The 16,300-nt window shown below is 43.1% G+C and overlaps 1 protein-coding gene across 4 annotated transcripts in view; it reads left to right on the forward strand.

Moving 5' to 3' along the window:
• Positions 1 to 16,023, forward strand: part of IFTAP (intraflagellar transport associated protein) — a 48,733-nt gene extending 32,710 nt beyond the window's left edge. For 2 of the 4 annotated variants that reach the window (XM_074149560.1, XM_074149561.1), the window contains 2 exons: positions 5,786 to 5,895; positions 14,517 to 16,017. In XM_074149560.1, coding sequence (XP_074005661.1) covers positions 5,786 to 5,895; positions 14,517 to 14,669 — 263 coding nt within the window. In that variant the 3' untranslated portion in view covers positions 14,670 to 16,017. Of the gene's footprint in view, positions 1 to 5,767; positions 5,896 to 14,516 lie in introns of all 4 variants that reach the window. The other 2 variants (XM_074149556.1, XM_074149559.1) reach the window with 2 other exon arrangements.
• Positions 16,024 to 16,300: the final 277 nt, after the last annotated feature.

Consider the following 16,300-nt stretch of genomic DNA (forward strand, 5'->3'; position numbering starts at 1 on the left):
TAGTTTAAGGCAACAATAGAGATGATCAGGCTTTCTCCAGGGACGGATGGAGAATGCCTGGTATCTGTGTTTTGGCAACAGAATGACTTTCCAGGACTGGTGATAAATAACTTGCTGCAGGGCTCAAAGGATAGTTAGGTAATAAGAAGTGATATTTATATAAAGTACAAAATACGTAAAAAGCGTATCTAGAGACCGTGAATGTGCTGTTTTTTAAATGCAAGAGAAAATTAAAATAGGACTAATTAAATGTATTGGTGAGGCTGCATAGACAGGGATATCAGAGTCTCATCCTAACCTGGCTTGGAGCCCTGAGGTACCATAAACTTGTCTTTTCAAAGTCCCAGTTCTCTGTAACCCCCCAGAAGCTGAGCAGAATCCAAGTGACTCAGTTACTTTGAAGCTGAGGCCAAATGTAACTATTTGATTATTTAAATAATTCTTTAGGCAAACTATATCAATTTCTGTTGTTTTCCATAGTCTATGCCTTTCCACTTATATTTTGAGCCTGTATTTACGTCCAGAAAAATCAGATTGAGTTAATTTATGTGGATTTTTTCAAGTGTGGGGCTCCCCCCAGCAGATTAATCTCTTTCCTTTTTTCTACTCCAGTCTCTGCAATCCATTTAACAACTGCCTCGAGATGATTTTACACTAGTCGTCTCTTCATGGCTAACAGCCCGAAGCCTGAGAACCAGGGCAGACAGCAAAATTTAGCTTTTAAGCTTTTTTCATTATCACTACCTCCCTCCTCAGCTCCCCATCAACAGCACTTTTGTGAAATGTTGTGTCTGAAAGTGGTAAAACCTGTGTTAGTGCATCTATACCTGGGCATCGTTTGGCTACAGTAAAGCTAAAGATTTAGACAACACTTTGAACTTCTTCACTCTTGAAAGTTCAAATCAGGTTTGTACCAATAGATTCTTTCATGTCAACGGCGCACAGTGAGCAAAGCACCCCAACTCAGCAGTGTTCAAAGCTGTAGTAATCGCTTCCTGTGGGTCTGGTGTGTGTGTGTGTGTGCGGGGGGGGGGGGGGGAGGGGGAAGGTACTAAAGAGAAGACAACGGATGGGTTTCCAAATATACCCTCACTAAAGTGTGCTGGACTTGAGTAAAATCACTGGTGTTCGCTGCCAATGTCCAGGAAGCTGATCCTTCATGCTATGAGCAGAGGTGCATTTCAAAATCTCTTCTCACATTTTTGATATCACTGCCTGCTCCATTATCTCTACAAATGGTGCCGTTAGCAGTATCCAAGGCTTCCCTGTTGCTAATTAATCACCTCCACAGAGAACATAATTAGCAGCTTAATTAGGATCATCATCCACTAGTGCTGTAACATCAGCCTAAACCAGCTGTGAGGTACTGGCTAGAACTTACAATAGCCTACAGTTCCTTTGGGAGCTCCCACTGAGAAGGAGGACTGTCAAAACTCGCTAATTTTTCTCTCTGAAGGAGTTTCTTGATTAAACATTATCAGGGAAAGCAGCATTTACCGATTAGACTTTCATATGCTGTCATGCAGCCAGGATAGAGAGACAAAGCTCATTTCTGGCATGTCTGCTGGCAAACAAAGGTTGATTGCCACATTCTTATGGGGTGATTGAAGGGAATTTGAAACATTGTTTGCATTACTAACAAGCCCTGAAATAGTGGAATTGACATTCTGAGTATGACAAGCACTTGTTGCTAAAAGCAAAAATAAATTTCCTTCTGTTGTCCTAATTTTTAAGAGTTGTCTTTCTGAGCCATTGCAAGACTGTTGCATAACAGTACTTCCTCCTCATCTTCTCTCCACAGGTTGGTCTGTGGGGTGGAGTTCTTAGGACAGAAATAATCAGTCTTTATGTCAGGAGGGGATACAAATGCCCTGATGTCTAGGTATTCCTCCCCGCAGTTGGAGGTCTGTAACAAGTGGGGTCCCCCAGGGGTCAGTACTGGGTCCAGTCCTCTTCAATATATTTATCAATGACCTGGATGAAGGGATGGAATGTACCCTCAGCAAGTTTGCTGACAATACAAAGCTCGAAGGGGTGGTTGACACACCAGAAGGCTGTGCCACCATACAGTGAGACCTGGACAGGCTGGAGAGCTGGGCAGAGAGGAGCCTGATGAACTTCAACAAAGGCAAGTGTAGGGTGCTGCACCTGGGGAGGAATAACCTCCTGCACCAGGACAGGTTGGGGGTGACCTGCTGGAGAGCAGCTCTGAGGAGAAAGACCTGGGAGTCCTGGTGGACAACAGGATGACCATGAGCCGACAGTGTGCCCTTGTGGCCAAGAAGGCCAATGGCATCCTGAGGGGCATCAGGAGGATTGTGACCAGCAGGTGGAGGGAGGTCATCCTCCCCCTCTGCTCTGCCCTGGTGGGGCCCCATCTGGAGCACTGTGTCCAGTTCTGGGCTCCCCAGTTCCAGAAGGACAGGGAACTGCTGAAGAGGGTACAGCAGAGGGCTACAAAGGTAATCAAGGGAATGGAGCATCTCTCTTAACGAGGAAAGGCTGAGGGACTTGGGTCTTTTTAGTCTGGAGCAGAGAAGGCTGAGGGGGGGATCTGATCAATGATTATAAATACTTAAAGGCAGGGTGTCAAGAGGTTGGGGCTGGTCTTTTTTCAGTGGTGCCCAGGGACAGGACAAGAGGAAATCACAGCATCACAGAATCACAGGATATTTTTGGTTGGATGGGACCTTTGAGATCATCGAGTCCAAACAACAACAACAACAAAAAAAACCCCACAAAAAACCACACCCAAAAAATCCCAGAACACCAAAACCAAACCAAAACAAACACCCACAACCACACCCCACCCCACTCACAAACAGACGCAAACCAACAATCTCGGGCACTAGAGCATGCCCTGAAGTGCCACGTCTACACATTTCTTAAATACCTCCAGGAATGGTGACTCCACCACTTCCCTGGGCAGGCTGTTCCAGGGCCTGACCACCCTCTCAGCAAAGTAATTTTTCCTGATATCTAATCTAAACCTCCCCTGCCGCAACTTCAGACCATTTCCTCTGCTCCTGTCATTATTCCCTTGGGAGAAGAGGCCAACACCCACCTCTCTATACCCTCCTTTCAGGGAGTTGTAGAGGGCAATGAGGTCTCCCCTCAGCCTCCTCTTCTCCAAACTAAACATGCCCAGTTCCCTCAGCCTCTCCTCGTGTGACTTGTTCTCCAGACCCCTCACCAGCTTGGTGGCTCTCCTCTGGACACACTCCAGCAGCTCCATGTCCTTCCTGTAGTGAGGGGCCCAGAACTGAACACAGCACTCGAGGTGAGGCCTCACCAGTGCCCAGTACAGAGGCACCATCACTGCCCTGCTCCTGCTGGCCACGCTGTTCCTGACACAGGCCAGGATGCCGTTGGCCTTCTTGGCCACCTGGGCACACTGCTGGCTCATGTTCAGCCGACTGTCCACCAACACCCCCAGGTCCTTTTCTGCTGGGCAGCTCTCCAGCCACTCTTCCCCAAGGCTGTAGCGTTGCCTGGGGTTGTTGTGGCTTAAATGCAGGACCTGGCACTTGGCCTCGTTGAAGGTCATCCCATCGGCCTCGGCCCATTGATCCAGCCTGTCCAGGTCCCTCTGTAGAGTCTTCCGACCCTCCAGCAGATCAACACTCCCACCTAGTTTGGTGTCATCTGCAAACTTACTGAGGGTGCACTCAATCCCCTCATCCAGATCATCAGTAAAGATATTAAACAAGACCGACCCCAAAACTGGGCCCTGAGGGACACCACTGGTGACCGGCCGCACAATGGACACAAACTTGAACATTAGAAGTTCCCTCTGAGCATGAGGAGGAACTTCTTTCCTGTGAGGGTGGCAGAGCCCTGGAAGAGGCTGCCCAGGGAGGTGGTGGAGTCTCCTTCTCTGGAGACATTCAAAACCTGCCTGGACATGTTCCTGTGCAACCTGCTCTGGGTGGACCTGCTTTGGCAGGGGGGTTGGACTAGATGATCTCCAGAGGTCCCTTCCAACCCCATGTAATTCTGTGATTCTGTGATTCTGGTGTGTATATAGGGTGCCGGTTTGAAACGTTAGTGAAAGATGCCATTGCCTTTAAATGAGCGTGAACATCTTCATTATGTCCTACAGATAGTTTTGACCCAGGTTATGAAAGATGGAAAAAAGCAATTGCAGAGCATGTGAAGACATAGCATATGCATCTGTGGACTGCACTGTTCTTTTCAGAAAGCTTTCTCATGTAGCTGATGCAGAGTCAGATCAGATGCCGTGCTGAGAACAAGTACTGAGAGCACATAGAGACAGATATAAGAACAGGGATTAAAACTGCAAAACACTTATATGTGAATCATGAACCAAAAGACCAAAAAAACCAGGAATGAGATACCCAAGGGAATGAATTAAGCTCATTTTTAAAGAACATTCTACTTTACAAGTCCCAAGCCCTGCTTGCTTTGAAATAGTATGCAATTCCCAGAAGAAAACTAAGTGAAGAATTCGATCATGGATTTTTTACGAAGGCCTATCTAGAAAGGCATTAGCTTCAAATGCTGATTTGCAGGAGAGTGAGAGGTCTGTAACTCCACCACTGTGGTAAAAGTGTGCAGGTGGAGATAAATCACCACTTCTTCCTTTTCACCCTGTATCTATGTACCCTCTTGTTGGTTCCATTGACTAAAATTTAAGCAATGCTTTGAAAATTTATTCTGAGCTTTCAAGAGGAAATCAAGCTACTAAAATGTCATATAAAGCTGTAAAGAACCTTGTGTATCAGCCAGAAAAAATAGTAGGTAGATTTACATAATCCTTTGACTAAATTGCAAGACATATGGTCCCCTTAAATTCCTTCATAAAAACATTTCTGAGACAAGATGGACACATCTGTGCTGTAGCAGAGCTGAGATTGATTCATGTTAAAAGATATTTCTAAACCTAAGGCATATCCTTCTGAGCTGTCACAGAAAGCAAACCCGCTGTTCCCAGTATGAACTTTTTGCTCGAGTGTGTAAAGGGAGAGCGATTGAGAAAGTCTGTGCATTTGTGAACTGTGGACCAAATCCTGCCCATGTGGAAAGGTTACGTGTTCCTGTGTCCCAGGTGTAGGGAAGTCCTTTCAGGTACCTCTTTGTGGAAAGGTCAGGCAGGAACAAACATCCATGAAATATCCTTAGTCAAGGGAGTCATGTAGCACCGTACTGCGGAATATTAGTACTTCTACCAGGTATTTTTACTTAATGTTTCAGAAGAGTCACGTTAAGATGCTTTGCAGGGATTCTTTATGCTAAATGTGTGGGTGGTGAAACTCTAACAAAAGCTAATTGAATGAGACTGCCCAACTAATCAATGGCAAGACCAGGATTCAGTCTGGTTTTACATAACTCCTACTGCAGACATCTCTGCTCAGGACCTCCCACCTCTTTAATGAAAGAGATGAATCTAATCCCAGGTGTTCTCTGATGTCAGAGGTGTCTACATCCAGATTTTTAATTCAGTGTCCTCAAGAAAGAAGAGCTACCTGTTTGTTTTAAACCAGGTTTGATGTTTCCTTAGTATACTACATTTTATTATCTAGATTTTAGCTTAGTATACTACATTTTATTATCTAGATTTTAGCTCAGGACTGCATGGATCTGTTTTAAAGATAGCTGCCTATATTATATATTATGCAACAATAAGTACAGCACACTTTGACTAACAGGATTCTGCGTGTGTCTGAGCACTACGAGATTTTACGCAGGATTTTGCTAATTTATACAATGAATTGAAGGGTAAAGTTGATTATTTTTTATTCATCAGGGTCATTCGTTCTTCCAGGAGAGGTGGAACAGCCAGTGACTCACTGTACACCCTTTTTGGATAAGCCTATTCAACTGAAGTTCAAAACTTTGTCAGTTCCACAGCCATCGGACAACAAAGCCCAAGAGGTATGAGGTCAGATAGATTTATTTCAACACTGAGGGCTTGGGGTGTTTTTTTTACCTGTTGGCTTCTAATGTTATTTCCATAAGAACAGAGGGATATAGTGTGAAACTGCTGTGAGTTAACATCACATTATTAATTTTTAAATTATTAATGAATTCTTAAATACATTAAGAATTGAGATAAACACTCTAATAGAAAGGTACTGTTTTGTCTTGCACACTGCTACTATGTAATCCTGTATTTTCAAAATGTGTACTTCAGTACTTCAAACTGTATGTGGACTTCTTAATATTTAATTGGTGTAACTCACAGAATATTCGAGTAAACTCTTGCACTTCCTAACCTTTTAACAAATCATTACTTATGTGGAATGATGGGCCAGTTAATTTTCCAGTGGTTTCATGATCTTGCACCATCCTGCAGTTCTCATTGGGCTGAATATAAGAATCATCTGCAACAAGGAGGCAGTGAATGATCCCTTTAACGTGACATTTAAAATTAAAAAAGGTTTTACAATATATTGTGATCAGAATCAGGATTTGTCCTCTTGGAGGTGAGTAGCAGCAAGATGCTGCTGAGGATCTGCATTATCTAGGTCTGGTTTGGAGAGGTTTGCATTATGGAGTCCGAGTCTTCTAATCAGACAGAATCAATACAAGCTTTAATTTAGAATTGTCATTTTTCCCTCAGAGTTTCAGTTCTTTTCAAACTGGAACAGAAGGTGTGGATTGCTCACAGGCTTATTTTAAGCCATTAAGCTTCCTATCCAAATAGTCAGTGTGAGCATTAACTTTTGGGAATGTTTCTATTGCAGAGAATTCTTCACCACTCTTTTCCCCTGCCTGATGATTGTAACAGAAGCTGAAGTTAGCTTCCGGCTAAAATGGGCCAGTTTTGATTGTTTCATATGCTTATTGATGTCCCGGGAGGCTTAAGTCAAGTTTATAAATGACGCGTGACCAGCGAAGGATTGATGTTATAGCAGTGCATATGGTGCCTCCTTTCCTGAGCTCAATTGTGTTTAGCTCTTTGCAGTAAACTCTTTACTGTGAGGAACAGGTCTGCTTTGGGAAAAAGTAAATGTTCTAAAATGACCTTTCAAGCTTTAATACCTACCATTCTGTGAATACAATACTCACTCTTTTCCCTAAGGATTGACATAATTCCAGGGGTTTGCCTTGAGAAATATCCATTGGTACAAAAACAACCCCCTCAACTAAAATGAAGCTTTATAGTTTTCTCATTTGATAACTTCTGTGTAAAACCAAAGAAAAAGGAGTGTTGAGGCAGCCTGGAGTGTTTGTGTATGACTTTTTAAACTATGATTCATGAAAAATAAATGAAGATCCCACTGCATGCAAAATTCATTTACATTTGAGGAAAAGTTGGGCTATGAAAGAGAAATTGAGTATTATTACATTGGTTAAAGTTTTTTTTTTTTCTCCTGCGTTTTTCAAGAAGAAAGACTTATGATTTTCACAACCGTTTGGTTGGTGCCAGGCTACTCAAAATTAAGGCAGTCTTTCCTGTAAATTATACACTTATTTGTGCCTTCATTCAGATAATATAACTGTGGCCTGATATTTAGAATTGTCAAGACTGAACACTTCAAAATCCCTCAGTGCTTCAAATCCTTCATTACCTTGAAAATTAAGTCTTGCACTGCTTATGGCAGGAGTCGTTTAGAAAGAGAAAAAGATTTTCCCTGGAATAGAATCATGGAATCATTTCGGTTGGAAAAGACCTTTAAGATCGTCAAGTCCAGCTGTAAACCTAACGCTGCCAAGTCCACCATGTCCTTCAGCACTATGTCTACACATCTTTTAAATACCTCCATGAATGGTGACTCCTCCACTTCCCTGGGCAGCCTGTTCCAATGCTTGATAACCCTTTTGGTGAAGAAATTTTTCCTAATATCTGAACTAAACCTCCCCTGGCGCAACTTGAGGCCATTTCCTCTTGTCCTCTCATTTGTTACTTGGGAGAAGAGACCGACCTCCCCAGCTACACCCTCCTTTCAGGGAGTTGTAGAGAGCGAGAAGGTCTCCCCTCAGCCTCCTTTTCTCCAGGCTGAACACCCCCAGCTCCCTCAGCCTCTCCTCATGGGACTTGTTCTCCAGACCCCTCACCAGCTCCGTTGCCCTTCTCTGGACGTAGTCCAGCCCCTCAATGTCCCTCCTGTAGTGAGGGGCCCAAAACTGGACACAACCCTTGAGGTGGGGCCTCACCAGTGCCCAGTACAGGGGGACAATCACTGCCCCAGTCCTACTTGCCACACTGTTCCTGATACAAGCCAGGATGCTGTTGGCCTTCTTGGCCACCTGGGCACACTGCTGGCTCATATCCAGCTGCTGTCGACCAACAGCCCCAGGTCCTTTTCTGCCAGGCAGCTCCAGCCACTCTGCCCCAAGCTCGTAGCGTTGCCTGGGGTTGTTGTGACCCATGTGCAAGACCCGGCACTTGGCCTTGTTGAACCTCATCCCATTGGCCTTGGCCCATCCATCCAGCCTGTCCAGATCCCTCTGCAAAGCCTTCCTACCCTCCAGCAGATCAACACTCCCACCCAACTTGGTGTCATCTGCAAACTTACTGAGGGTCACTCAATCCCCTCGTCCAGATCATTGATAAAGATATTAAAGAGGACTGGCCCCAATACCGAGCCCTGGGGGACGCCACTCATGACTGACCGCCAACAGGATTTGACTCCATTCACCACCACTCTCTGGGCCCGGCTTCCAGCCAGTTTTTTACCCAACAAAGAGTAGGCCTTGCAGTGAACAGCCAGTTTCTCCAGGAGAATGCTCTGGGAAACAGTGTCAAAGGCTTTACTGAAGTCCACGTAAACAACATCCACAGCCTTTCCCTCATCCACTTTGCAGGTCACCTTGTCATAGAAGGAGATCAGGTTTGTCAAGCAGGACCTGTCCCTCTTGAACCCATGCTGACTGGGCCTGATCACCTGGGTGTCCTTCATGCGCCGCATAATGGCACTTAGGATGATCTGTTCCATGACCTTCCCAGGCACCGAGGTCAGACCAACAGGCTTGGAGTTCCCTGGATTGTTCTGCCAGCCCTTCTTGTGGATGGGTGTCACATTTTCTAATCTCCAGTCAACAAGGACCTCCCCACTTTGCGAGGACTGCTGGTAAATGATGGAAAGTGGCTTGGTGAGCACTTCTGCCAGCTCCCTCAGTACCTTTGCCCAATAGACTTGTTTGTGTCTAGGTGGTGTAGCTAACCGTGTCTAAGTGGTGTAGCTAACCATTTTCCCTTGGATTATGGGCGCTTCATCCTGCTCCCCTTCCCTGTCTTCCAGCTCACGGTGCTGGGTACCCCAAGAAGAACTGATCTTACTATTAAAGACTGAGGGAAAGAAGGCATTAAGTACCTGAGCCTTTTCCTCGACCTTTGTCACTATTTTCCCCCCGCATCCAATAAAAGATGGAGATTCTCCTTAGTCTGCCTTTTGTTATTAATGCATTTATAGAAACATTTTTTATTGTCTTTTACTGCAGTAGCCAGATTAATTTCCAGCCAGAGCTCTCTGTTCAGCCAGGCTGGTCTTCTTCCCCATCGGCTCATCTTTCAGCAATGGGGACAACCTGCTACTGTGCCTTTAAGGCTTCCTTCTTGAAGAATGTCCAGCCTTCTTGGACTCCTTTGCCCTTTGGACTACCTCCCAAGGGACTCTGTCAGTCAGGCTCCTGAACAGGCCAAAGTCCTGGAGGCATCCCTGCTTTGAAATGAGACTGCTCTCCACCCACCAAAACAAATCTGTTAGGGTAAGGCAACAGAATGTGGCTGCCTGGTCAGTCTTCATAGAGAACAGAAAACTATTCCCTATGAATAGAAGTTCCCTATGAATAGAAGGCTCTGGGAGACCTTATAGTGGCCTTCCAGTACCTAAAGAGAGCTACAGGAGAGATGGGGAGGGACTCTTGATCAGGGAGGGGAGCCATAGGACGAGGGGTAATGGTTTTACGCTGAAAGAGGGGAGATTGAGATGAGATCTCAGGAAGAAATTCTTTGCTGTGAGGGTGGTGAGACCCTGGCCCAGGTTGCCCAGAGAAGCTGTGGCTGCCCCATCCCTGGAGGGGTTCAAGGCCAGGTTGGAGGGGGCTTGGAGCAACCTGGTCTGGTGGGAGGTGTCCCTGCCCATGGCAGGGGAGTTGGAACTGGATGATCTTTAATGTCCCTTCCAACCCGAACAATTCTATGATTCTATGAAAAAGAAATAGTGCAATGTATGATGTCAAATGTCTATGCTATGGACATATTTGTGGAGGACATCAGGGGAAGGTGTATATCTCTGAACGTATTGCTAGGGAAAGTTTAGAAAAATAAGCTCTGCTAAGACCCAGCGTATAACTTGGCTAATTGTTAGAGGACAACTTGTCTCTCTGAAAATATTTTTCTGTCAAAAGGTGTTAGGAAGAGACTTAGCAAATGACACAGCAAATTATTTGTGTTGTCTACCAATGTTGCTTCATCTTTCTTCTTGGTTTTAGACATAAATATATTCCTGGATTTCAGTGTTGACAGGGCAGCATCCATGGCATCCCACAGGCCACTGCAAATTGAAACAACATTCACTCCATGGTTGAAGTACATTATCGTAAAACATTTACCTTCCCTACCCAGATACTTATTCTCTTCTTTATTTTCTTAATACTTTTTTTCATAAAAGACATAATGGGTTTTTTTTTTTTTACTAACATTATGTCCTAATCTCTGCTTCCGAGGGTCTTTATGTGTTCTTATTTCCCCCCCTGCATACATATGAGTGCGCTTGAATGCATATTTTCTATTCACTGACTATAAGCATGCATTCAAAGTGGGGTTCATCTCATCTAACTTCAGCTTTAAATTTAGTCTAATTTAGTCCTTCTGTCATCAAGAGGGGGAGACAAGCACCACCAGAACGTAATTCATCCCACTTGCTGTAGTCATTTGTCCGAAGACGAATAGCCTCTGTCCACAGGCTGACTTTCAGCCTTGGTGTCTTTTTTAGCTAATTGCCTACCTTAATCTAGAAGCTTAATTTTTATATGGCTGGGATTAGGAAAGATGAATTCTACCCTTCTCCATTGTTTGTCTTTAGTTTGAGCATTCAAAAAAGTATTTACCGTGCCTAGCATTTTATCTTTAGCTATGGAATGGCAGCATCTGTAACTTAAAATACAGCTTCTGCTGAGTTCCTTTGGTTTAAGGTTTTACTAATAGGTGTCAACTGAGGTTTGTTTCTGCGAAGTGCTATGCATAAAAAACCAGGAAGAACTTAAAGAGAGGATTGACTAAATGAAAGAAGATGGAAGGGTTACAGAGGCCAGTAAAGACACAGAGATTGAGTGACTTGTCCAGAATGATGAAACAGAAGTGGAAAACTGGTCAAGATTTATCGACTCCCAAGCCAGTGCCCTGAGCTCAAGATAAACTTTTTTTTTTCTCTCCCAAGTACCCCATTATATATTAAGCTTATATGAAATAATAGGATACATGCTTCTCCCCCCACCCTTTTACTTATTGTTATTGAATTAGTAAGTTTTCCCTTGAGTATACAATCAAATCATTGGTGAGTGTATGCGCATCCTTTACATAATTTGAACAAGTGAATCATAGAGTGCCATTATACAGAAATAAAGGTTTTAAAAGATCAGAGACAAGCTGTTCAGCTGTAACTCCACACAGATTAATAAAAAGAACTGAGCTGCCAATTATTAATAGATTTTGAAAGTCTCAACTTTGAGGTATTTTATTTACAACATTACTTTGTAACACATCCTCTAGCAAAATACTTCAGTTATTAATATGAACATTACATTCTTTTCCCCTTTAATTTGGACATGCAGGAACTGTAAATGAAAGTAATTTTTTCTTCAGAGAGTGAATCACAGGAGCATTCTTAAGCAAACTGGCAGTTTTCTAATAGAGCAAAATTCTATTCCCAGAGAGCTCTCGAAAGGATTTCAATTAGATGTTAAATTAGACACCTGAAATCCACATATTTCTCTCAGGTCCTTAGGCAAAAATAACAAGATAATAACTTGATCAGCTCAGAGGAGTCAGTGTTCTATTGCAAAATGTCTTCCTTTCGAAATAGATCAAAATTGCAGTTTGCAGTATAAAAATTTTAGATTGCTTGTCTGCGTGGAATGTTGAAGTGAACGGCTTCTTGGGAGAGGAAGCAAAAAAAGAATCTCTGGTGCTTTGAGTACTTCTTTGAGAGCTGAAGCACACTGATAAATATGCAATGTGAATAAACTTTTCAAATGTGCAATGAGTGGGTAACAAAAATTGTTAACGGTGAAGTTGGGTATGTTCTACTTTGGCATCTAATTTCAGTTGGCATTTTGGGGTCAGGTTTTTCAAACAACAGTTTTTCCAGATTTTCTCTGCACGTGCATAAAATGTTCCTGGAATGACGTGGTCGACACCGGGGCGTAGTGAGTGTGTGTATAATGTCCATAGCTATGTTGGCAGAGGAAGAATAGATTTGTTTTTGTAGAATCCCTATGAAGGCTCACTGTGATTGAAACTCTTCGTTACCTATAGATGTGGTAACAAATATTGTTACAACCAAACTAAATGAAAAATATTTTCACCTTGCCTCATATTTTAGAGGAGTGCTTTGTATTTCTGCAAAGGAGAGACAGGTAATAATGAACCTCAGTTGCTGGTACCCTTACTGGCATGGAATTTTAGGAGGCTTTGCCTCTGGAACAGATGAAAGTGGATATGACTATGGTGAGGAGGTCAAGGAGCTGACCTTAGCGTTAATGGGAAAGAGAGCTTGTGGACAGGCTCTGGCTCAGGTAAAGAGTCTCATGTAAATGTATTTCTCGAATGGGCTATTTATAAAAGTTAATGATGGTTTACCTGGGATGGTCTATGGACGTAAGCAAGATAATCTTTGCATGCAGAATGAATGCCTTTTTCTGGACCAGCTCTATCTACAAAGTGTGTTTTCCTCATTTATAAAAGCCCATGCCCTACAGGTCTGCATCTAAGATGATTTATATGCTGCAGCACCTATTGAAGCCAGGCCCTAGAACATTAAGCAATACGGATGATTAATAAAATTATACAAAACCAGCAAAAATATTTCCTGATCAATCAGGGAATATTACAGTTTATTAATAGAAGGTGTAGATACTTGCATGATACTTGCTGCTGTGAGGAATCCAGCTACCACTTCTCTGAGTTGTCAGCATTAGCTGTGTCAATACAGCTTCTTACAACACGTTACCAGAAACTGCGTGGGGTACTGTGCCTTCTAAACTGAGCAGTGATCATGATGTGCTGTGTTCTTCCTCCCTTTCAGCAAAATAACTATATTCTTATCCTCAAATAACTCAGTAGTCATTGGCTTCACTGAGGATTCATCAGAAGTTTAAAAAAATATGCATATATTTAAAGGTTTTGCTGATTTGATGCTCAAGTACTTAAATCTTTGAAACACAGAGCCCTTGAGGAGTTGTGCTATTTGTGATGATTGAAATTTCTAGACATTTTATATTAACTTCTCAAAGGACAGAGAGCATTCCTGTGCAGTTTGGGCAGTGAAGGTGTTTCTCCTGTGTAGCTCTGTAATTCATTTTATGTAACTGGTTACCATAAGCCTTTTGTGTCACGGCCCTCTGCAGTGCCCCATCAGCATGCAGCTGATGGGCACAAGCTGGAACATAGGAGGTTCCACTCAAATATGAGAAAAAACTTCTTCACAGTGAGGGTGCCAGAGCCCTGGAACAGGCTGCCCAGGGAGGGTGTGGAGTCCCCTTCTCTGGAGATTTTCAAGCCCCACCTGGATGCAGTCCTGAGTAACATGCTCTGACATGCTCTGGGCAATCCTGCTTTGGCAGGGGAGGTGGACTAGATGATCTTTATGGTCCCTTCCGACTCTAAAAATTCAGTGAAATTCAGTGAAATTTTATAGGCAGAGCATTTATTCTAAGATACTTCAACGAAAACAGTACAGAAATGCTATACACTATGTCCACAAAAGAAATATTGTCAAATCCAGTAAGAGTCATCATGCAAGAAATCCAAACCAGCCAGCTGCATACCTCCGAGATGCTGAAAAGAAATTGGTAGAGTCTGAAAATTGGTTATGTGTCATTTTGCTCATTCCAGGCATTTCCTTTGCTGAAACTGTTCTGGGAAGCATGTGGCGTTAGTATCAGATGCATGTACGCTGAAGCTTTATGCAATACTAGCCCAAATTTTAAGGATATGGAATCTGTCTTTGAAATTTAACACAGCTGTACATACATGTACAGCATGTAACACAGTACATAACTTGTCCCTGTCAACTTGTAGCCCTGCTGCTACAAGTGGCAGAAATGTAATAGATGTGTGCAAGGGAGGTTTTTAGATTCCTTGCCTTGAGCAAAATTAGATAATGATATTAATTCAGATACAGTACAAATGGGGCACATTAAATGGCTTAAATTAGGTCAAATTGAATAATTGAATTTATTCTTTTACTTAAAAAGAGCTTAATCAGCTGAGAGTGCTAGAGTCAGAAAAAAATAGTTTAATTAAATATTAATTAGAAGTTTATATTTTGAGCTTCCTTATCATCACTTGCAGCAATATTATTTATGTGTCTCTTTCCTCATTGCAGCTACTAGGGGATGATGTTCAACCGTTCTCACTCGATGAAGAATTTGATTATGACAATGTGGCACTGACCCCTAAGTTCTCTGAAGCTGAGCTGAAGGCCATTATGGGGCTGTCTGAAGAGAAGAAAACGGGGACTGATGTCAAGTCAGCATGAGCTGAAGACCAAGTCAAAGGCATTCCGTGTGGTGCTGTTGAAATAACATTTTTATTGGGTAAATCTGGCTCTTCATTGTAGCCTTAATTAATGTTCTTATCTCTGTGGCCAGTAAATGACATCCTGGAGATTTGGTTGTTTCTTCTACCAAGGTGCCTTGGAGCCGGAGGTTGCTTTTTGCTGAACCTCCTCCTCATCCTAAGGAAAACACAGAATAGGAAGATGGTTTTGCCCAGAGTTGCTTGTGTAGTAGCCCTTCAGCCAGGAGGTGTTTCCATCCTCTTTATAAGTCTGTACGCTGATTTGCTTAGGCGTTAAGGTTGGCTAACGATGTCTGTATTTGTCCCTAAACCCAATGGGATTTTTAGTATAGATCAGTGACCTTTAATATTTTTAGGCCCCAGTATTCAGCTACTTTGTTGTTTTCCAGGTGGTACGAAGCAGTTGGAAGGACGTCTCAAATGACAGTCATAAATTCCCTTCTGTAGGAAAACCCTTGGGCGGGGTGAATCCTGTATTGGCTCAGGCAAGGTATGCTGGACGAACTGCTCCATAGGACCAAAACAAGCTGGTGGAATTCAGGATAGCACTGCGGCTTAGATTTGGAACTGACTCAGTTCCTGACTGGTGCAAAGCCAGACCTAAAGCTGCCTTTTACCTGGTTCTTTCAGTAGTGCAAGTAAGTGCTTTTTGCAGCTGACAAATCAGTCTATAAACCCTTTCCCTATCATTATAAGAGTTAAATATACAGAGTTATGTGAATGAATAAATCCAGGAATGTTGGGTTATTTTCTCTGTCTTTTGGGTTACCTCAGTTCTGCAGAGAAATAAATATTCCTGTTTCCAATAAACTTTTTGAGTTGGTCAAAATTGATGTGGTGCAATTCCTAACAATTAAAACATGAACTGCTACAAAAAGCCTTCCACACAGAGGAAAAAATAGTGATCTCACCCATTAAAGGAATTGGCATTGAAGGGCTGTCAGATTTGACATTTTTTACAGGAGATGTTTCCAAATGCACCGCTTACACTCGGCATCACTGCAGTACTGCAAGCTCTGGAGCTGAGTACAGGTCAGGTAAATGGGTGGGAGAGAAGAGTGTGCATCTCTGACACCAGGTAGGATGTACTTTTGCTGTGAGGTGTTTAGAATCCATCTTTTTGAGCTTACTGCAGAAGCTTTGCTATTGACGCTTGGTTTATGTCATGGTTTTGGCCAAATTTACCAAAACGAGACTGACAGAGGCCCTTCCCCCTGCCTCCCCTCGCCCCCACCAAAGAGAGGAGAGGAAGAGATAAGGAGACTTAGAAGTTTAGAACGAACTAAACTACTTTAATGAAGAAATTTAATACTAAAATCAAAAAGAAGAAAATAATGAAATAGATACAATATATACAAAACCGTATCAAGCTCTCAGGATGACAATCATGTCACCAGCGGGCACTGGGGAAGTCCCAGACTGGACTCAGCGATGGATGGGAACTGGGTTCCAGCTCTGGAGTCAGGAACACACAGATCGAGATCAAAGGCAGACGAACAGACAGAGTCCTCTTTGGACACCGGCCATTGAAGGAGGGGAGCTGACCCTTTGATCCCTCAGCTTTTATACTGAGCGTGGGGCAGATGGGAT

The sequence above is a fragment of the Numenius arquata genome, chromosome 6, assembly GCF_964106895.1.
Source record: "Numenius arquata chromosome 6, bNumArq3.hap1.1, whole genome shotgun sequence".
Taxonomy (NCBI): Eukaryota; Metazoa; Chordata; class Aves; order Charadriiformes; family Scolopacidae; genus Numenius; species Numenius arquata.